The sequence below is a fragment of the Poeciliopsis prolifica genome, unplaced genomic scaffold, assembly GCF_027474105.1.
Source record: "Poeciliopsis prolifica strain line A6 unplaced genomic scaffold, Auburn_PproV2 SCAFFOLD006, whole genome shotgun sequence".
NCBI classification, from domain to species: Eukaryota; Metazoa; Chordata; class Actinopteri; order Cyprinodontiformes; family Poeciliidae; genus Poeciliopsis; species Poeciliopsis prolifica.
Window position 1 is genome coordinate 4,025,321 of NW_026562381.1, and position 23,613 is coordinate 4,048,933.

Consider the following 23,613-nt stretch of genomic DNA (forward strand, 5'->3'; position numbering starts at 1 on the left):
TGAAGCTGAAGCTCTGCAGCTTGAGGAGTTTTGGCTGAAACTTATTTGGAAGCCAAGTTGTTTATAGATTAAATGCAAATATGTTTTGTACAGTTTTGAATTAATTGCTGCTGTGAATATGTTGTTTTCAGCAAATGACCTTTTATTGAGTCAGTTCACAATTAATCAATTACTAAACTAGAAGATAATTTCAATAATTCATCACAATCAAATTTACCATTTTGGCCAGTTTTAATGTAACAAAATGTGAAAAAAAGAATGAATTTTAGAAGAAATAAGTGAGAAAATGGGTGATAAAATATTGAATAGGAGAATTTTTTAATTGTTGAACCAATTTCATATCTTTAGAAATGATCTAAGGTCCCAACCCAAGTCTATTTGCGGCATGATTTTCTGCTGGGTTTTTTTCAGTCTACTATAAGCCTGGCGGGCCTCCAGGCTGATAATTTATCTGAATTTTTAAAATTATTGTCTTTTTTAAGACGTAATAGTTGGTGTTTAGGTATTAATATTCAAGTCTTCCAAAAATGCACAACTATAAAGTAATATTTTCAAATTTCCTGTCAACTTTAAACATTTTTTAACTCAAAAAACATGGCAGCCGGCTGCATGAATGACAACAAGCTTCGCAAGTGTTCTGTGTTGAAAATTAAAAACCCAAAAAGCTGAAAAAAATGAATCTGAACTCACAGAATCAGCCTTATGTAAAGATTTATTAATTTATAATACAAGCTTTTATGTTGACCACGTTGCATTTTAGTTTTTTTTTACATTTATTCATAACGAGCTAAAACTTCATAGCAGTGACACTGATCGACAAAAACACAAACCAAAGGACACTCAATGGAAGGAATCGAAAGGTTTCCGCAGCCTGTCACAGTGCACCACTTCAAAATAAAAATCTCACTAGTCCTCACACAGTATGCAACGTGCATCACACACCCTCAGACAGACTCGCACACAAACTCAACAAATACACAAGATAAAAATCGATATATTTAAATTTTCTTATTAATGATATTAATGAATTCCACAATAAAAGGCAAACATGAAATATAGACGGCATCCAAAACGAAAGGGAGGTGAAAACCCGTCCTGCTTTCCTGTTTTTCCCACATCTGCCACGGCGGGAAAACGAAATATTCTGCCTCGTTGTGAGCCTACATTGGTTGGAAGGAGGCTTTGACTAACACCATCTCTCCCTCCCGTCTTGTTTTTCCGCTTTCGTTTCTACTCACCTGCCGTTATTACAACAAAATAACAAACGAATCCGTGGATCCAAAACAGTTTCTCTTCGCCGAAGCTTCTCCGACAGAAACGAACAAACGCAGGCGGTTCAGTTAGTTCTGCAGAAAATGTCTGGCAAATTTTCTACTATGTGAGACAAAAAAAAAAGAAGAAGAAAAACAACGTTGAAGGAGGAGATTAATCAATAAACACTTCATTATTAGACAGGTTAAGTGCAGCAGGACCCGGGGAATTGTCCATGTAAATAGTAGAGGCAGGTTAGAGCCCACAAAATCCTTTTATAAGTCCGTTAAAAAGCTGTGAGCTTCCGGGTCTTTAACACTAAAAATGCCAACTTTTTAAAAACACCTCAGGTGTGGCAGGGAACATGTATTGGTGAAATCTTAAAATTAAAAATAAATGGCTACAGGAAATAATGCTGACAGTAAAAATTGTGTTGGTGGGATATATTGGCACGAATAAAAACAACAACAACAGAAAAAAATGCCTCAGATCGGACAAGAGTTCAAGCAAAGCGTCCCCGAAACGGGACTTCCTGTGATTTCTTCCAGATCTGCAGGCAAAGAGGCGAGCAGCAGGAGAAAAAAGTGAGGGAGTTTTTGCATGTTTAGGTGCGCGTTATGTTTAGTTTGCACAATGTTGGGGTAGAGGAGGAGGGAAGGGGGTTTCTGATGCTTTACAAGAGGAGGCAGCAGTTGCTTTCTGTGGTTTTTTCTCTGTTCCTCTGACCTACAAAGACAAGACAAGAGAGACGTGCAGATTTAAGTCGATGATGTAAACAGGATGAGCTATGAATCTGTTCCTTGGTTTGTTTCAAACATGCAAATATTTACTAACTATTCCAGTGAACAAATTAAAACTTGGAAGGAAAACTCAGTTTTATGACGACACTAACCATGAGAGTTGGGCTCTGGAAGAGTCTCTCTGGCAACCAAGTGCATGACGGTCGTTCGTCCTGGTGGCAGTTTCAGAGCTTCAACCAGGAAACAAACATTAGAAAGCGGTTTTATTAATTATGCTTCTTTATACAAAATTTTTTGCACAAAATTATTCTCAGATAATGAGATTTTAGCCTGCATACAGCGGAAAAACCAGCTGACCAAACATGCTGGAGCTGCTGGGTATGACAGTGGTTGCCATTGGGATAATTTTGAGGTGGAAAGAAAAGGATTCATAAGTAATCAAGGCCTTTCTGGACAATAAACTGTCCCAAGTTTGTTCTCTCGAAGATTAATAAACTTTAATTTTGTAAAGAACACTTAACACTAGAGATGGAAGATGTTCTAAATATCAAACATATAAAAATTAAAAACCAAAAACAATAAATAAGTCAGAAATAAATCCACTTAAAAAAGAAACCATAAATAAAATGAAAGGTAAACAAAACATAAAATTGTCTTCCAGAAAATATTAATCATCTGAATGAAATTTTTTATTTTTTTTATCATTTTTTCTCCAAAAAGTTTTTTGCAGTGCTAGTGGGTCGTATTTTCGACAGTAGGCAGACAGAAAAGAGGGCGAGGAGATGGGGGAAGACATACAGCAAGGGTCGCCGGGAGTCGAACCCGCGACGTCGAGGACTGAGGCCTCCAAGCATGGGGCGTGCTAACCCCTGCGCCACCACAGCAATGTGAATGTTACAGATTGGTAAATCAAACGAGTGTTTAGTCCACTGAAGCCAAAAATCAACCATCCATTTGACTTCGAGCCAGGGAGCGCAGGTGGAGATCAGGTGGAGATCAGGCGGAGAGTCGCGGGGTCGAAAGGTCAACCGCTTAATAAGTTTAAAGAAAACAGATGATCACATTCATTCGCTCCTTAGACCGCTTTGGCGAGGCTTAGCCGTTAATTTCTTAAACCACAACCTGCTTAGATAAAGAAGACTGCTACTGCAGCTGCAGGTCTCTTCATTTAAAGTAAAATCCGTTGTCAAAAATGTTTCCAAAGATTTGATACAAACCGTTTTTATTTTCACCATCAGATAAATATTATTTGTTTGCTTAGTTGATCATTTTTGATCATGTTTTCTTCTGTTCTGTACCTCTTAAGCACTTTGGCTGAATGAAATTTGATCTAGAAATACAGTTTTATTGACTGCCGGTGTGACTGGGCTGCATCAGAGACGGTCTCACCTCCCAGAGTGATGTTGCCATGAAGGAAGCGCCCCTGGAAAATGAGGCGCAGTATACTGGGACTGCTCACCTGCTCTTCCTCCCATCCTGTCACAGAAAGAGAAAAAACAAAGTGTATCGTAAAATGATTTTCTTCTACACTGTGGACACAATTATTAGACGAGTAAGTATTTTGACCAAGAAATTGAATGTAGGGGTTGTGTGAATATGGCATGAAAAATCAAATCTCCAACTTTTTAGGACCAAATCTAATTTTAATCTAATATTTTCTGCTAACAAGCTGCTGCTGTACAACCATACATCTTTGAAAAGCAGAAAGTGAGCCTCCTGTACAACCAACACAAATGTAGCAAGCGATTTCTGGATGGTAAGAACAACAAAACACGTCTTTTCCAGCAGCTATTTTACAAATAAATCAGCTGACCGAATGTTCTTGAGTCCAGTTTGGGTTGCTAGCTAACGGCCCGGGCTTGGCTAGGGTTGCTAGGTAACAGCGTAGCGACTTCGTATTCAAGATTTTTTAAACTGTTTTTAGAAGCAGTTCAGACCCAAATGGAAGTACAAAAATGTGCTAATAGTGAAACTTAAACATTAATGTTTAAAAGGTTTTTTGACCTTTACGATTAACTGGAAAATTTAAAAAAAACAAAAAACTTTTTTTCCCGGGGCCGAAACTGGCAAATTTAAAAAACTCATGGGCCACAAAATATATTAAATTAAAAATGCAAAAGTGATTTTCCTTTTACTTTAGTTTAATTTGCTCAATAGGCTACATTTTTATTAAATTTATACATCCTTAAAAATTCAAAACATAAAAAAGGCTTTAGACTGTTGCTTTATTAAAAGATAAACAGACAATTTAAAATATTTGGGGTTATCGGTAGATTTTTATTTTGTTGGCCAAATTCTTATTCTTCTTGACTTGTGATTAATCAAAATAATTTCAGGGGCCAAAAATAGCCCCCGGGTCACACTTTGACCACACCTGGTGGAAATGTAAACCTTTACTAGATAGAAATGTTTTAGGTGAATATAAAATTTATAATATCCCAGTTTGGATTAAACATACTTCAGTCGAAGACACATTCACTGACCGCCTGCATCTTATTGGATAAGACTGATCTACTTCTAACATTTGATGTAGACTATTTTCACTTTGTATCAAGAATATGTGCGCACATTTTATTCCTCAACAATATAAAAACATGCAGGGTTCAGTCAACTGACATTTTTGTCATCGAAAAGGGAAGGCAATATCAGGAGGATAACTAAGAGTTTACATAAAATAAATGTTCAAATTACAGAATCCATTCAACGCACCTGCAGGCCAGTGGTCAAACACATGCTTGGCGATGTCTGTGGCCGAGTCGTTTGGAGAGAAAGTGAAATCTTGTGTTTTGCCGCTGACCAGGATAAGGCGGAGATGCACCTAAAAACAAACAACAAATGAAAACATCTCAATGTATCCAAAACCAGAACTCGCAGCATCCAAGTCAAACGGCGTTCATACAGATACAATCTTCCCAATTATCAGCGTTGAAACTCCTGCACTTCCTCTAACCTCTTCTGGCATGAGGTGACCTTCCGAAGGCTGAGAGGAGACGGGCATTCCGGTCTAATTAGATTTATCCACAGCAGATATCCTCTCTTTGACTGGCTGACTTTGTTTGGAGGGGGCTTACGGTGAAGTGAGCCCTTGGTGCCAGAGACAACAACAGATGAGGGTGGGGTTAGGAGGGAGAACACGGCCCCTTTGGTGTCAGGGTGCTGCCGCTCCGCTCTGTCAGGCTAACGTGATAACTCCAGGTGTCCCAGACAGCGCCGGGTTATTAATTTAACGTGGAGTCAAAGGTTGATAGTGGGTTTAGTTGAGAAGTAACGGTGAGGCTGAATCGACTCATCAAATTTTTGGCTTTTGAAGATTTAATTTCGTAGTTCAGAGTAACGTCAGCATGCCTGAGGTAGCCATCATGTTTGACAAGCGAGTTTAATTGGACTTTGAATTCTGTTCAACTCTAAGACAGAATGTCAGACGGGGCTGGACAATAAATCAATAATATATATCACAAAAGGCACGTGATCAATATCAACAGATAATACGTCTGATAGAATATTCAATGTTCTTTATAGAGAATATTCACTGAAATTCAACCCAGAACTCACTCAGTCTTTGGTTACCTAGCAACTCACTCAATCTTTGGTTACCTAGCAACTCACTCAACCTTTGGTTACCTAGCAACTCACTCAACCTTTGGTTACCTAGCAACAACTTGTAGAGTAATTGCCACGGCAGCAGTTTCAGGTTTCCCACAGCGACTCATGACTGTTTAAAAATAAAAAGCAGCAGTGTAGAGAGAAACGAAGGATGATGCCACCAGTTTGGCAGCATTTCATATGTTTAAAAAATAATCACTAATTATTGATATTGACTGATATGAAATGCTTATATAGTGATATGTTTTTCAGCCATATCGTCCAGCACTAGTAGCGTTCAGTGAGGATTATTTTTTTTGTCATGAGAATAAAGTTATGATATTATTACAATAAAGTTTTACAGTAAGGTCAAAATAATACTAGAATAATGTCACAATATTAGCAGAATAAAGTCGGAATGAGAATAAAATAGCAATTTTATGAGACCTCCAAAAGAATAACAAAATGAGAAATGTTGAGCATCTTGTTATAATTTATCTGATCTACAGATAAGGAAAAACTTCATCCTTTAACACATCAGCGACAAATTATTGTCAGTATAGCAAAAGTCTGAAGCAACTGAGGTAATGAGGGTATTTCAAAGAATGAACCACATGATCTGGATAACTATCGAAGCGTTTCCCCCGTCATTAAATATTTTGTCTTTTGATTTAAAAACATTTTCTGGTAAAATTGCCTCTTTATGAGTTTATAATGGATTCATAGAGGAATCCATTAAGAATCGTTTGTTATTGAGAGCGACCCCGGTGAAAGCCTTTCCTGACATTTGCCACTGATTAGCAGACGGTCCATGAACTTTCTTCTTTTGATAAATCAGAGCGAGCAGAACAAAGCGACTTAGCTGAATGAGTGTGACGTCAGGGAGAGGAAGGGGTCGACCCCGCTTCCTGATCTGTTTACAAACACAACCCAACGCCCCGCTCCGCCTCACCCTGTCCTGCTTGTGAGGGTCCATGTGAACCGGATAACCTTGCCGTTTGGTTGCACGTGTGTGTTATCATCATCACTGTCATCAACAGGCTTTGTTCACTTTCATCCCCAGCGAAATAAAAACAAAGTCAAAACTGCCTGGTTGCCCATGGCAAGAGCATACATCACACATTCCTGAAATGTTCTTCTAATCCGAATAAATGTTTTACAACAGAAACACGCTTATAATTGACTATTTTATGGATTTGGGATTGCTTAAGGTTTGTGTTTGGCTGTTTTTGTGAAAATATTAACCATAACTTCCTAATGGACAGCAATATAATATGTTAATTTTTTCAGATGAAACATGTGAACATAATATAAGCAAGATCTTTGGTCAACTTTTAAAAAAACTATTAATGTATTGATGAAAAAGAGATTTATATATATTTTTTGTTAAATAAATCAAAATTAAGAACTGCCAGAATTATTAAATGATAAAAACATTTGTCCCTATATATTAATACACTTTTTGAGTAGGCCTGTTGCAATAACCAAAAGATCAATTATAATAACAATTTGAATGAGATGAGCTCAGTAATTTTCATTTGCATGATGTAATGGTTTTCTTTTTTCTGTCTACCAAACCTGGATGACAAAAGTCTTCAGTCTGGTGCTCTGGTCTCAACTGTCTCTTCTTTTAAAGGACAATTTTGTTAACAGAGACTTCATAATTTGTTTTATTTGTTGTTTTTGTTTTGCTTATTTATTTTATATATTAAAAATGTCTAGTTCCAGTGTTAAATGTTCATTGAAACTGTAAGTTTATTGATCTTTGAGGATGTGTTCTTATATTATTATTATTCCATCACATTATATTATTTGGAAATGGTCTCAAAACAACAATATTATCGCTTATCAAAATTAATTCTCGGACAATTTATCATTCAGTAAAATGTATTATTGCAAGGCCAGATTTTGAGTACAAATCAAATGGGACATATATGTACTTGCAATGCATTTTCTGTTGATTTAAAACCATTTCTACAAAGAAAAAAGAAAACCTGCAGAATGTTCAAATTTATGCATTAAACAAACAATACATCCGATTTAGCCAAAGTCAAATCAGTAAGAAGGAATTCAAATAAAAAACAGAAATGTTCTGGTTTAGTCATTTGAAAAGGTGTAAATAATATAAAGACATTTATATTCTAAATACCAGTATTGCTTATCTAAATACTCTGACTTAACTTTGGTTTCCCAAACATGTGACAAATATTTTGGTTGAAATTGGGGACAGCACACAAAGAGGGTACAATCAATTGGCATCTAAACCTTGAAAGGAAAGTAGGCCAGCGTTTAACCGAGATTAGACAGATGGTGTTCACGGGGACAGCAGTCACGATCCCAGATAAGTGTTTGTGGAAGTTGGCTAATCCACAACCCCCCTTCCACGTCCCACCGAAACCCAAAACACTTAAATTATCCCAACTTGAGCTGCTGCTGCTTGAAGCGCCATGGCAATCGTACAGGCTGATTAAAGCATCTTTTTGCTCACTGTTATTGTTCAGGTGGCACTCACCAAATCATTATCCATCTGGGTGGTCATGGCTCAGACAGGAGGAAGGCCGTGGAGCAGAGAGGACAGGACGGGTGCGCTTCAGCTGCTGGAGACGGGGCCAGAGCCCTGGCATAAACAACACCAACACTGTGAGGCTGGATCCGACAGCCTGGCACCAGAACTGCGCCGCACTCACATTGCGACCCGCTGAGCTGGCATGTTGCTATCACCACAGACAACTTCACTGCACTGTCAGTCAAACGTGATCCACTAATCAAACAGCTGACGCAGCAAAGCAAAATAAAGTTATAAAGAAACACATTGGCGGAGCTCAGCGGCTTCTGCCAGATTCCAGCAGTTAACATGCAATAAAACTAGCTCGCAGGCTAAAATTTCGTTTTTAGCAACAGTAAACCACCACAGCTACTTAATTACTTAAACCGGAATTAATGTTTAAAGGTTTTTAGGTTCAAGAAATCGAATTTTGTCAGAGCATATCAATAAGCATTGTTTTCCTGTCCTGGCAAATCTCGACTTCAGGTCTATGCTAACGGTAGCATTAGCTTCTGTGTTAGCTTAGCTGTTACTGATGCTATCGCTGGCTAATCAAAACCTGAGAAATGACGATGCTTCTGGGCCTTTGGCCTCACCTGCATCTGATGAATCGGGTGAAATCTTTCATTCAGTTAAAATGAAGGATCGACATGGAGTAGTTTTACGACGTATGTTTTCGAAGGACTGCAGATGGATATCGTTAGGTTGGTTCGGGTTTCTTGGATGCTAATGGACGGGAAGGCACCGGATGTTAGCAAAGGCTTCTGGGGATTGAAGTCTATAATAACAAAGCTTCGCACTGACCCTTAAACTGCATTTTACGGGAAGAGGATTAGGCACACTGTAAAAATAGAATTCTGACTTTAGTCTTAGAAATGTGGGATTAAACATTCAGATCTCGGCAAAGTTACAGTGAACTGTAACGTAAAATGTGGTTTAATTTTTTTTTAAACCACATTCAATTTGCAGGACCAAAAAGACTAGTAATGCAAATCAAATGTGTTTTCTACATTAACAAACTGTTGAGAAGTAAAACAAAATCAAAATGTTGCTTAGATACAACTTTTGTTCAGTTTCACTGATCTAATCTCTGCTACACCTTTACAAAAAATTGAGATTCTAACTAAAAAAGCTTTAATTACCTTCCTAACAATCTTCATAAACGCCGATTTATTGTAATGGCTTCCACTATAAGGGATGGGCTATTTAAATGATAAATTGCTTTATTTTTAAACTTTTTTTTAGTTTTTCCATGTCCTAGTTGACAGAGAACCAACAGGTAGATAGAAATGAATATTTGGGTGTATCATAACTTAAATTGAACATTTCAAGCATAAGGGTTTATTTAGAAAAATATTTAGATTTTATTTACATGTCTTTTGTTTAAAGTATTTACTCACTGGAAGGTTTTATGTTTGTGCTGCAGAGCCACAATTCACAGCTAACAGCTAACAGCTGTTTGAGCCTGTACAGTTCAGCGCTGCTGTTGCTCCTCCCACACTTTGGACTGAACCATTGTTCTAACATTGGTAGGGGGGGATTTAAAAATTAATTCTTATTTTTTTCTGAGATAAATGGCAGATTCAGTTCGCTTTTGTGTCTTTTGCCTTTTCATATTGATATTATTAAAATGCAAACGTTTCTTCAATGATTTTTTTGGGGAGAGTTCTAGACTTTTCCAAGCGTGGGGGGTCCGGACCCCCCAGGAATTACGCCTGTGGAATCAGAAGTCTCACTTTTTCAAAAGAACGTCCGCCTATTCAAAATTAACCAACTAATGTTTGACCACCCAAAAATTGCACTCAAGTAAGCGTAGCACTACTTCAAAAATATTTTTACTCAAGTAAACCTAAATTAACCATCCAAGAAATTACTGAAGTAAGAGTAAAAAAGCATTTGGAAAAAGATGACTCAAGTATTGAGATGATCAAAACATCAATAATTTAATATTCAAAATTCCATAAGTAGACAAACCAGAATATAAAGTTTTGTGAAAAGTTTGATATGTTGAATTCAAATTTAAAAACACTTTATTAATCCCAAAGGGAAATTAAATGTTGTTGTAATTCATTAATTTAGATTCTTCAAATAGTTTTTGAAGCTCAAGACGCCTGTTGGCAGGAAAGACCTTGTGCAGTAGTCTGTACTGCACTGAATCTAATGACCAAAATAAAAATAATTATCATAAATATCAAAATCAGGCAAAAGAAAACAGCTTCCAAATCAGTATCTTTCAACATAAAACTTATAAAACGTTTGCAAAAAATGTAGATGTCTGGTGAACTTTTGGGTAACACAAGATTGTTTGTTGGGTAGAAAATCCAGACATTTTATTCAAGTGAGACCAACAAATACACCTAAAATTACATATTTAAAAAAAAAAGTTATGCAACGTAAAGTAGAATTTATATAACTAGTTACAAACCAACATCTTTGAGTAAAGCTTTCTGGATTGGGCAACATATCCCCAGATATTTGAGTCCAAAAATCCTAACTTAGAGGATCTTTAATCCATAATGATACTGGATGCAATAAAGAAATTTGACTGACATGAAAGAAAAACTCAAACTGGTGGTGGATTTCCTTTTCCTCACCACAAGTGCTTTCAGGTTAGTGTGCCAGGAACAGGCAGAGTGGGTTTGATGGCACCTGGCAGCCAGACACCTGGAGCCACTGGACCATCCCAAACAGCAAACCTCTCAGCAGCTCTGTCTCATGCATGACTCAGCGAAGGAGGAGCGGCACAGGTTTAAAAACAAACATTAAAGATGGAGATTAAGTGCAGTTTCGGTGAGGCATGTTACTATTCATCTCAATGGACGGGAAGAGTCACTGGTATGCAAGATGAATCAGGATTACAACACAAAAAGCTACTCAGAGGTTAAACCACAAACGTATGCTGTTAGATTAACATGCAGATAAACTACAGTCCTCACTTCCTAATACACAATAGTGGAATATTTTTCAGTATTATACATGCTCAAATAATACTAAAGATAGACGATCATTGAAGACTAATTACGACAACTTACTTAACTTTTTATGGATTTATCCATCAATCAGAAGTGGCTCAGAGATGAAAAGAAGTGCAGTTAAAAGTTTAGCTGGTGCTGAAAATCAAGAGTGGATGTGCCATTCTGCTGGGGTGTGTGCTGGATTAAAATAAATAAGCCATTACCCCTTTTTCAAATCCAGCATGTGGATTTTATTGATTTTATGAGATTTGCTGCATAAAGAATAGCATTAAGAAGTATTGTGCAGCATATCATTTGGAGTACAATCTAATTTGCAACCTAGATTAGGATTTCAGTTACATAACAGCCAATTTAAAACAGCAATAAATGACAAAATAAAGGCCTTAAACAAATAAAGCCAAACGATTCATGGAAAAATAATGTTCTAACGTCATCAATCTATCATTCCACCTTCATTTTTTAAAAAAGTGACATATTGGAGAATATTTCCAGCAGTGACTTTTTGTGACATGGGCATACATTACTGTTAAAAGCATCCACATTACCTGGAGAAAATTAACATGCATAGATAGATAGATCATGCACATCTCCACAAGAAGTCCCCTGCAGAATACTGCCACACTTTACATAATTTAAAAAAATGGGATGGCAGTCATTTTGAAAAATATTTGTGGGAAATGTTATTTAACAATAATCACAATAAATCCTATAAATGTATGCCATCATAATGACTATCATCTTCTGTATTTAGACCCAAAGCAACAAAAATAAATTTTGGCTTGATATTTCCTGAAAACTTTGTGTTTTTTATATGAAGATACATCAAAATATAAATTCTTAATGTAATATTTTTTATTCATGACTATTTTTATGGTCAAATTAATTCAATAGTTGTTTCTGCTCACTCTTTATTCCTCTATTTTATATCTCTAATTTTATTTGTCCTATTTTGTGGCACTTTTAATAGCCTATATTTAGTCATGTGACATAAATCACAATAATTCTTAAAGATAAACCGGTACGGTCTAGAGCTCTGTGAGCAATTACCGCTCTAACCTGTTTAATTGCCCGTAATCATCTTAAACGAACAAAGTGTACTCAGCAGTCTTTCATAAACAGTTACATAATACAAGGTACATGTTGCCTCTTGGAGCTGCTGTGTATGCCAGCGCTGTCTGACACATGGAAGGACTCCGTTTCCCAGAGTTCCGTAGGGCGCAGGCGCAGATCGCGTTGCCTAACAGTGGTAAACAGACGTCAGAAGGGAGTCTTCGCATCGAGTCAAAACAAAACAAAGCAAAATAAGTCAAAAAGAGAGCGAAGAAGCGGATATTTGGATCGCTACGACGACAGAAAGTTTCTCAAAACTCGTCCAGGATCTGAAACGGATGCTCGGGGGAGCCTATCTGAGGTTTTTCGCGGACTTTTTCACGGATTGTAAACTCTGGAGTAGCAGGAGCTTAAGCAGCTAGCGTTACGGTGGCTATCGTGCTGTTTGGAAAGTGCGGCGGCGACTTGGAGCCGACAGACCCGCTGGCGACCGAGCTCCGCTGAGTTCCCTGGAACAAACTGTGGGATTCCTTCACCGAGTCCACGAAGGCGCCCACCAGACTGGAGTTTAGTTTGTTGCGCGGCGGCGTGTGAGGCGGCAAGACTGGGAGAAACATGGCAGTTGGTGACATGCGCCTGGCCGCAATGTGGCGAATGGAACGGACCTAAGGGACGGACCTCAGGACTAGTTCTTTTTTTTAAAAACACTTACCTTATTTTTTACTACAATAAACTTTATTAAGGTTAGATTAAAGCACATCCCCCCCTTTTTGTCTCTTTTAGACGTAAGTTTGGATGTTTAAATCCCAGACGGGACGCAGAGACAGTGGACAAAGTCTCAGGATTGTTTGCACAAAGTCGCTCCTTGGACATTTTTACTATTAACTCTAATTCAGCCGCGCTGGTTAGTGACTGCTGATTTTTATATTCTTGCGTGTTTTTCTTTGTTTGTTTGTTTTTATTTTCAAACGTGCTCTTCAAACATAAAAAAATATTTTTGACGGAAAAGTAAGAAAAAAGAAATCTGGAAATTTGGTACAGAAATATATTTTCACTCATTTCTAAAATATTACTTTGGTGATTTCTAAAAACTTTTTATACTTAACGAACTTTTTTTTGTATGAGCAGAAACCTCTGTAGATCCAGATGTTGCGGCGCTCAACACTCCTTCACTATTGTTTGTGTTTCATTGAAACAAAGAGACTTCTTCTATATATATAAATCGGAAGGTTTATGATAGTTACTATTAAGGAGATTATTTGGGTTCCCTAATCTCCAATCTGAGGATTAACAGAGGCCATTGGTGTGTCCAGATTATTGCGTCTCCTTTCTAGGCCCCTTAGTTGAAGACCCCCTGTTGTGACTGAGGTATATATGTATATGTATTTTTTTTTTTTATCTCAGAAACTTTTTAATTTACGTTAAAATATTAAAAAGGTAAATGTTTTAGGAGAACAGAACTTTGTCAGACGGAGTTTAGAAAACCAGCATGGAGGAGTCTTCAATGCCCCCCATCGATCCAGATTTTGAGCCGCAGAGCAGACCCCGCTCCTGCACATGGCCGCTCCCGAGGCCCGACATCTCGGCTGTCAAAGTCGAAGGGGCGGATGGCGCCGAGTCCGCCGCCGGGACCCCGCCCGCAGCCGACGAGGACAAGTCCGAACCGCAGCAAATCATCTCCGAGCCCGAGAAAGCTGCTGCTGCCGCGGCGGCGGAGGAGGGCGGGGTTGTGGCCGGCGTGGGCGGAGCCGGAGCGACGCCCCGCAAAGGATCCTCCCGGCGCAACGCGTGGGGGAACCAGAGCTACGCGGATCTGATAAGCCAGGCCATCGAGAACTCGCCAGAAAAGAGGTTGACCCTGGCTCAGATCTACGACTGGATGGTGAAAACTGTGCCTTACTTCAGAGATAAAGGAGACAGCAACAGCTCTGCCGGCTGGAAGGTGAGCCCTAGCAAAAGTAAACAACCTGTTGCGCATAATTCCTATTTTTTTTTGCACAACAAATCAAAACTACATGATAATTTAAGATTAGGAAAGATCCACGGTTGCATTTTATGAAATTGTTATTGTTTTAGATGTTTCCCTCCCTGAACAACTGATTCAAATTATTGCATTCTGTCCTTAACATGCTGCAGCAGGAGCCTGTTGATCATCCATTCATTTAAGCCATGTGTGCATGAAAACACCTCAGACATGAAGGGCACCATGATTATGTACAGAGTCCCTAAATTATTGACTGTATACACTTAGAAAACGGGCACATAGGAAAATATTTAAAGTAGAAATATAAAATTATATTCTCCACACAACTGTATAGAACAGTGGTGTTCAAAATATTTTGTCACACAATTGTCAAGTCAAATTACTTGTGTGCCAAAAGAATTACAAAAATGTAATCATTGTATTCCTCTTTTCACTACTCAACAAGTAACTAAACATACAATTTTTCTAATTAAACGAGTAGAAAAGGTAATTTTTATTGTAAAGGAAAGATCAGATTATTGTATAGATAAAAGTATATTTAAAAATGGACAAGAATAATAAAATAAATATTAGGATTCTATAAATAGAAAAGAATTTGACAAAGTAGCTGTTACTACATTAACAATAAAAAAAGTGCAGATTTAAGATTTGAAACACAGACACTGTAAGCAAGAGCAAAAACCTTTCAGTGAAATAAGTGGTGAAAATGTGCATTATTTTTTCTTTTACCTCAACAAAATTAAGATAAAATTTTATTTTACCTTAATTAGGCAGTATTCAGCCAAACTGCCTAAATAAACATCACTAATATGCAAATTAAGTATCAAAATGATAATAAAAAAATCTCTTCAAAGTTCAAGTTAATTGAAACTGAATTTAAACTTCAAAAACCAAATCAGTTTTAACATAGAAACAGGATTTATTCCCTTGATTTCATCTAATATTATTAAACTCTTTACTGGGGAGGTGAGAAACTACATCCATGTCTAAAAATAAAAATATTTTTTAAGCTTAAGAAGTTGCATGTTGCATGCTTTTCCAAGCAAAGCACAGACAGCATTTTGTAAAATCAAATTTAAGAGCAATACAAGCAGACAAACATGTAAAAGTTGTTCTTTGAACAGCTAATTGTTTTGTTCCACCTTTAATTTGTTGCCACTCTGTATGGCAAGCCTGCAGGACAAAACAGACGCAGGATTTAGGAAAAATTGACTCCTTAATTTTGGGATATCTGTGATGGCTAGAAAATCACAACCTACATTGGAAAAAAATCTATTGATCATCTAATTGGTTTATTTGTTCTCAAACATAGACTTATGTCTGCAGACACGCCACTCAGCACTCTGGTTTTAAAAAAGTGTGTCCTTAGAGTAATGACCTCCTGTTTCTAAGCGACAGAATTTGTGTTTATTAAACGCTGTGGAAAAGCTTCGTGAACATCTTTCGGCCAGCTGGCAGGCAGTTTCTCTGCCATCTGGATAAGAAACAGGGCCATGAAGAAAGAAGGCTTTAAAACTTTGGCCCGTTCTGCAGTGGAACAATATTTAACTCTGTATCTTTGCAGCCATAACAGGAAACCTCCCATGACCTTCAGGCTGTTACGTCTGATAGGAAGACCGCTGTGTTCTTAAAACGCCTCCAAAGATTTCACACCAAACACAATGTTCTTTATTTTCTGTTTTATGCATTATGAAGGTACATTTGAGAAAATAATTTAGATCCAGATCCAGGTCCAGATCTAATTTTTGCCTCATAATGTTCCAGATTCAGAAGTAACACAGTTGGAACTAAGTTTCTTCCGTTAACAATTAATTCTGACAATTAATGAGGTAAAAAAATATTTTTACTGAAGTTTTTTTGCACGATATTAGAAATAAATTAAAAGTCAAGTAATTCATTTCATTTTTAAATAATAAAATAAACAATGGTACAATAAAATGTATTTCCTAACATACAATAACATAATAATTGTATACTCCTAACAATAAACATCTAAAGTCAGCCTTTTCTGCTTGACGTGACATCAATTCAGTGCAGCTCTGTGATTAGGGTCAGGTCAGGGTTATTTGATAAATTTTATTTATTTTTCTTACATAATTTGAATCAGATGCAGCTAAAATTATAAATCTTGAGAATATATTTAAATTTTTTATGTTAAATGCAGAATATATATATATATTTTTTACAAATCTGTCTTAATTACTGCTCTGAATGTTTTTTTTTGTTTTTTTTTAGCAAATTTTCTTCCTAAACTCTTTATACTCCAGTTAACGATAAATTGAGGGATAATAAATCAATAACGATATCTATCAGCATTGTTACGTGATCAATATCGATAGATAATCTGCTCATTCTTTGGTTACCTAACAGCAACTCATTGAGTAACTTGCCCAAAATGTATCTTGTGTGCAGCTTCACAGCTAAATAGATTTATCAAATGTTTGGCTTTTGAAAATTGTTTTTTTTGGAAAAATCTGGATTCTTTTTTCATCAATGAACTCGTTGGGTTCCCAGGGTGTTTTTTTTTTATTTTATTTTTATTTTTTTAACTTTGATAGAATGTTCTTATTAATATATAGAATCAATTAACTCGCTGTTTGGTTACCCAGCAACATTACTTGGAGTAACTGGCACAGCAGCAGTTTCAGGTTTTGCCGCCGTGCGTCAAAACTGTTTAAAAATGAAAACTGTGGATAAAACAGAAAAGGTCACGCCAACAGTTTGGCAGTATTTTATATATTTAAAACCAAAAACTGACCAATAAGAATTACTATTGACTGATATGAAATGCTATATTGGGACATGTTTTTAGCCACATTGCCCTTTTTCAGACATAATTGAGTCTTTTGTTTGTAAAGTAAAATTTTTCTGATTTTGTTCTTATTCTTTTTGTCAGAATTCAATTCGTCACAACTTATCACTCCACAACAAGTTCTTGAGGGTTCACAATGAGTCCACCGGGAAGAGCTCCTGGTGGATGCTCAACCCCGAGGGTGGGAAGACGGGGAAAGCCCCCCGCCGCCGAGCCGTCTCCATGGACAACAGCAGCAAGCTGCTGAAGAGCCGCATGCGAGCCAAGCAGACCAAGAAGCAGGCTGGAGCGGCCGGCGGTGGCGGCATGCTGCAGGGAGACAGCGGCGGCGGTTCTGCTGGAGCTGAGAGCCCCAACTCGTCGCAGCAGTTCCCCAAGTGGGGCGTGAACAGCAGCAGCCCGTCATCGCGTGGCAGCCTGGACGACGCTGACATGTGGACCACCTTCCGCCCGCGCACCAGCTCCAACGCCAGCACCCTGAGCGGCCGCCTGTCACCCATCGCCCCAGGCCAGGAGGACGATGACAGCCTGCCTGACGACGGCCTGCTGGGCCGCTACGCCTCCAGCAGCCTGACCCCGACGCTCACAGAAACCGTCATGGAGGAGCTGGACCTGATCGACAACCTCACCCTGATGACGGCGCAGCAGGGCGCGGCCAGTCCCAGCACGGCGCCGCCGGCACCGCCCACGCCGCTGCCCTCCGCTTCCACCTTGCTGCCGCGCGGCTCCGGCTTCACCTCCTTCCACCAGGCGCACTCTGCCGCCCAGCCCGCCGTCTCACTCAAAGAGCCGCCGGCGTCCTTCAGCAACTCCCTCTTCAACCCCATGAGCAGCTCCAGCGCTCACGGTGGCGGCCACTACGGCGGCCATGTTCCTTCCAGCCTGGAGGCGCTGCTGACCTCTGACTCCCCTCCGCCTAGTGATGTGCTAATGGCCCAGGTCAGCCCACTCTTGGCGAACTCTGGAGGTCTGGGTCAGATGGGTTTGGGCGTGCGAGCCAAACCCGCTCAGCTGCAGCTGAACAAAGCGCTGGAGGCGAACGCCGTAGCGCCGATGGCGATGCAGACACAGATGCAGCCGCCGCCACAGCAGCATTTCCGCCACAACCACCAGCAGCATCAAATTGGACTGGGGATGATCCTGTCCGGACTCTCCCAGGACCCGACTCCCCTCTCTGCTCTCAAAACCCACCAGGTGCAAACCATCAGCCCTCATCACACCGCTCCGGCCCCAGCTGCCAATCAGAACCTGAGCCTGCCGGCGGTTGGTCCGTTTGGCGTTCCGACAGGGTTCCAGCCCGGTCAGGAGCGACTGCCCACGGACCTGGACATAGACATGTTCACAGAGAACCTGGACTGTGATGTGGATTACATCATCAACAGCGACCTCATGGACGGAGACGGCATGGATTTCAACTTTGACCCCATCTTGCCCGGAGGCCAAGGCTACACGGGGCCGACCACCACGCAGGGCTCGGCCCACAGCTGGGTGCCCAGCTAATCCAGCAGAACCTCATCAGGTACGTCAACCCCTCTGCTGTACCTTACAGACGATTCTTATTTAAACTGCTTAAGGAGTAAAAAACTGCAGGATCAACTCAAACTGGAAAAAAGCAGCTAAACTGAGTTAAAACTGGATTTTTAACAACCCATCCGCCTCGGAAAAATGCATTTATACCAGCGAACGTCACTTGAATCTCTTAACATTTTGCCATAATATCACAACCTAAGTCAGGACAATAAATCAATAACATGGATCATGATAGACAAGTGATCAATATCAATAGATTCAATAACTTCACTGAACTCCGAACAAGTATCGCACAGCATTCTGGGGGACGTAGGCAGAGGAAGGACTTTAGCTGTTCAACTTTCTCTCTGTTGATGGAATCAACTAACTCACTCATCCTTTGGTTACCTAGCAACAACAAATTGAGAAACTTGCGCAGCAGCAGTTTAAGGTTTTGCCTCTATGGCTCATAACTGCTTAAAAATAAAATCGACAATGTGGAAACTGTCAAAGTTCCTCCATGTTGCTCACTTTCTGTGTTCACTAAGTGAACTATGTCAAAGTAGCAGCTTGTCCACATCGTCTGATGTGGACAAGCTGGTCCTTCTACGTCTCATGCGGGTCGGTCCGACAGCGGCCATTTTATTCATCTTAATTTCTCTTGCACATTGATCAAGAGCGCCACATATTGATGATCCAGTGAGCTGTTATGACTCACGATTGTGTCGATTATGTCTTGTCTTGCAGGATCTCACCTCCAGTCAACTTAACCTCACTAAAACAGCAGAACAACCGGTGCACCGCCCCCTGCTGGATGAAAACAGCAAGTCCAACATCTGACCTCACATCACGTGCCAAGATGTGTGGTTACAGGGAGGCAACTATGCACGGCTTTCTTTTCATTTTTCTCTAAATGATTTTTCTTAATAACACTTGGCAACAACTTGGCTGCTTTCTTAAGAACCGGAACTGATGACTATATTGTTATTATTTGTGTAAAAAAAAAGAAAAGAAAAAAGATATGTTTTGGAATGTAAAGACAAATCATCAGAGGTTGCATTTCATGTCATGTTACACCGCAGCAGCTGTAGAGACGGTACGTCCAGATCAAGCTGGCGCTGGTTCTGAACACTTTATTCTTGTTGTTTTTTTGGCCAGTTTTGCACCAGCGCTCGCTCGACACGTTGCTATGCGATCGACTGAAAGAAGTGCGGGCAATCAAGCTGCACAGACCCGAGAGGGAAACAGAGAGTTGAGATCAGGAAGACTAACGGACTGGACGACCTTTTGGTGGCTTTACATCAACCCTGTAAATTGAACTCAATTGGAGTTTTCCTTCTGTTTGGCATTTTTTGACAAGCGTGCTATGATAGAAACCAGCTAGAGGGTGTTTTTGTTTCCTCCTAAATCCCTGAGGTGCAGTTGAACTAACAAAATGAAGAAATCGAACGCGTGGGCATTTCAAAGTATTACACGCCACCAGAATGCCTCCGCTCTCTTATTGTTGTTTTTGGGTTTTCCTCTTTCAGTCTGTGCATTTTCAAAGCACTTAGGTTTCCTGCTACACAGGGACCCCAAACTGTAAAAATTAGTTTATATCGTTTCAACAAATAATAATAAAAAAGAGCATATAATCCTTTAAAAGAGACAATGAAATGAACACGTTGCACCTGTACTTGACGGCACGCTATGCAGATTTATCAGGAGACGGAAACAAAACCTTGAAGGAAATCAAAGGTTTTTGTTGTTGGATGTTCTCCTGCTGTGGTTTCTTGGAAAAGTACTCTTCCTCACTAAACGTCTCACGTTTTGTTACAAAAACAAACTGCAATGAGTTCTATTGGGATTTTAGGTGTGGAACATTTTTCTTTGCAAATATCTGAAAAGTGTGGCGTTGAATTACCTTTTGCTGTAGTTCTAGTTTTGTCTCAACCAATTTCCTGCATCTGAAGACACTTAGCATTTGGTATCTCTGCAAATTTGTTTTGTCGGTTTCTGTTTTTAAAAATCCAGAAATTATAATTTTTAAAATAAATTTTAAAACTCAAATTTTCCCGTTTCAGTGTGTAGACCCCAAAAAAATATGCCAAAAAAACAACAACACTTTTTCTGTTTCAATTGCAGATTAATTGACATTTGAGGAAAGATGCCACACTTTTCAGATTTATTTACTTTACATGATCACTTTTTTACACAACTTTATTCTATTTTTTTTAACATAAAATCCCAACAAAACATTTAAGTTTGTGGTTTAAGCGCCTCAAAACGTGGAAACGTTTCTAAAAGGATGTGTATTTTTGACAAGGCGCTGCAAAACTGTAAGAGTCTCCTCTCACACTTTAATTTTTAAATACTAACATAAAATCAATTAAATCACAGTGTGAAAGGTACCAGAAAAGAATATATTTCATTATAGTTTTAATATACAATTTAGGTAGAGATGATAAATCAAATATTATAATACGTATATTACTAATGACAAATGATTTTTTTTTTTTTTTTACATTGGAAGAAGCATTCTCAGATTTTTAATGGTGATTTTTCTATACTTTTATTTTTGTAAAGGACAAAATGCATGTGGATTTTTTTTTTTTTTTTACATAACCAAAGGAACACTAATATTTGCATGGCATTTAAAAAGCGCTTGGGCCTGACACAGCATCTTCTGTGTACATACGCTTCGCAAAGCAGACCTGTAATGTGATTTTTATTTCATTTTTTTAGTGGGAAGATAAAGGAGGCGAATACATGATCATGTCAGCTCCGATTCCCAGCCACCTGCCTCGCGCTTTTTATTTGTTTTACTCTGAAATCTACGTCGGTTCTCATCTCAAAACGAGTTACCTCTCAGAAGCAGGAAAACTGCTGCGTGCAGATTTAATCGGATATTTATTTTGCACAAGACTGGAAACCCAACATGCCATGTCTTTGATTTAATTTCCTCTGAGAAAAAAATGAGGTGATCTAAAATTAAACTTCCTGTTTTGTTTTTTCTTTGAAGAGTATTCATGTTTAGTTGTTTAGCCATGCGTGTCAGTGCTAGTTGTACTATTTCTTTTTTTTAAAATCCAAAACACTAGAGCACGATGTTGCTTTGTAGCAATACTTAAACCTGTCATCTCCCATCTTTTAACATTTTGTTTTTGTTGATTCTGTGCTCAGAAATAACACCCACTCTGCATCTTGAACTCATTTTTTCACAATAACATTGTTAAAAAACAAAACAACAACAAAAAAAAACACGTTAAAGCACTCTCCTTCTTTCCCTCCCCACAAATGTTTTATATCTTGTTTTTGTTTTTGCAAATAATGGTGCTAGATGATATCAGTGCAGTCGGTGCATATCAGGGCCTTTGTATTTTGGATTATGATACTTAGGATGCAACCAGAACTTTTTGTTTTTTGTTTTGTTCTTACATGTACAATATAACTTGGAAGCAAGAGTCAAACTTCTTTAATTTTGCATGATTTTTATTCAGTAATATCAGTAATTATTTTAGTCATATATGCAACCAGGCTTGTTTTTGTTTAATTTTTGATCATTTCCAGCTGAGAGGCTGCAGCAGCTTCTTTTACTCCAGTTTACGGTCGCTGCCTCTGTGGTGTTTATTACCTGGCTTGTATCTCCTCTAACGCTGACACAACTTTCTGCTTGTTCTTATTCTTCTGTTATTGTTAGTAGCAGTTAGTTCCTGTATGTTTTTAACTTTGCCCTCATTTGTTACAGCATTAAAAGTTGGCTTAGGGGGGCGATGGGTTGTGCAGAAGCCAATTAATGTTTGTGTTTTTTAGTCATGTGAATATTTTCTTTTTCTTCTTCTTTTCCCTCCTCTTTGCTTTTTCTTCTTATTCTTTTCTTTACACTTTGTAAAGTCAGCCAGAGATAAAAGTAGAGATGCAGAAATCAATTCAATAAAATGTTTAACCCACTCGGTTTCACTTATTTGTGACGCTGCAGACTTCAAGTTCTGCCACCAGAGGGCGCTGTTGCTCCAGCTACTTCCGTTACTTTCTGAGATAAACAGAATTTATATAAATTTATTTTTGGATGGAACGAACACTTCAATATAATTGTTTATATCAACATAAAATGTACATTTTAAATGAAACTGTATCTAAGTGGAGTCATGGTTTCTCAAATGTCCCTGCATTTATAATTTACTGCAGTTTTGAACAAATGTTAGGATTTTATTGAGGAACAAGTCAACTTAATACCGACTCAGAGATTTACTGGATTTCTGGATCAGATCCTGATTGAAACCCGTGTGGTTAATCAGTGATGGCAGGTTTTCAGGTTTTTATTTTGACGATAGACCTCAAGCTCCCATCAGATTACGATCTCGAGTTTCTTAACCGTGTTTATAAAATTCACTCATTGAATATTTATAGCCTTTGAAATTTTTCTTTTTTTTTTCGCATTGCAGCTACAAACATCAACTTTCACTTTCACATATTGTTGAAGTTGAGGTCAGAGTACTGGACTGGTTTGAGTTTTACCTGAACAGCTGGGATTTCTTTGTGTCAACAGGCAACTTTTCATCTGAGCAGACCCAGACTGTGGGCAAATCGAATCTAAAAGGGTAGATTATTCCATAGACTAGGAGCAGCAACAGAGAAATCCCGATCTCCTTTTCTTATTACAGCTAGAAATTAGTGATCAAGCCTGAAGTGATGGACTTGAAACTTCAGAGACACATAAAGATGTTTACAAAGTCGGCCTTTTATAACCTGAAGAACATTTCTAATATTTAAGGAGGAATGTCCCCAACAAAAATTTGAGAAACTCATCCACGTGTTTTATCTTTTTTCAAATGTATGGATCTGACTTTAATCAGTGGTGCCCAAAGTAGGCCCTCAAGGGTCGTCATCCTGTATGTTTTAGGTCTTTCCCTGGTTTAGCACAGTTGGATCCAAAGGTGGCTCGTTAGATGGCCTAAGAAAAACACTGACATGCTGAAAAGGTTGCAGGATGTTGGCCCTCTAGGACCCACTTTACTCACTTTAGGCACCCCTGGAGCTGTTGCATCAACCTTGCAGACCACTCAGGTCTTCTGGTTCTGGTTTGCATCCCCAAGACCAGAACCAAACATGGAAAAACAGCATTCAGCATCTAATCTGGAACATTAATCTGAACAAACTTCCAGAAAACCACAAAACTGCCAAAA

At 38.7% G+C, this 23,613-nt stretch overlaps 2 protein-coding genes across 3 annotated transcripts; one reads left to right on the top strand and one right to left on the bottom strand.

The window, feature by feature from the left end:
* Nucleotides 1-694: 694 nt before the first annotated feature.
* LOC129360768 (ubiquitin-like protein 3) lies at nucleotides 695-8,883 on the bottom strand. Of its 2 annotated transcripts, XM_055031170.1 has the most exons (6): nucleotides 8,715-8,883; nucleotides 8,086-8,190; nucleotides 4,701-4,809; nucleotides 3,381-3,467; nucleotides 2,144-2,221; nucleotides 695-1,977 (listed from the first exon to the last, which is right to left on the bottom strand). In XM_055031170.1, exons 2-6 carry the CDS (start codon nucleotides 8,110-8,112, stop codon nucleotides 1,925-1,927), a joined length of 354 nt encoding a protein of 117 aa, XP_054887145.1. In that variant the 5' UTR covers nucleotides 8,113-8,190; nucleotides 8,715-8,883; the 3' UTR covers nucleotides 695-1,924. The 2 variants fall into 2 exon arrangements, with proteins under 2 accessions (XP_054887145.1, XP_054887144.1); XM_055031169.1 differs by lacking the exons at nucleotides 8,086-8,190; nucleotides 8,715-8,883 and adding an exon at nucleotides 4,942-5,069.
* Nucleotides 8,884-12,331: 3,448 nt separating this feature from the next.
* On the top strand, nucleotides 12,332-22,377 carry LOC129360582 (forkhead box protein O4-like). Its single transcript, XM_055030903.1, has 3 exons — nucleotides 12,332-14,085; nucleotides 17,024-18,458; nucleotides 19,196-22,377. The coding sequence occupies exons 1-2, from the start codon at nucleotides 13,633-13,635 to the stop codon at nucleotides 18,437-18,439; spliced, it is 1,869 nt and encodes a 622-aa protein (XP_054886878.1). The 5' UTR covers nucleotides 12,332-13,632; the 3' UTR covers nucleotides 18,440-18,458; nucleotides 19,196-22,377.
* The last annotated feature ends 1,236 nt before the right edge of the window (nucleotides 22,378-23,613 follow it).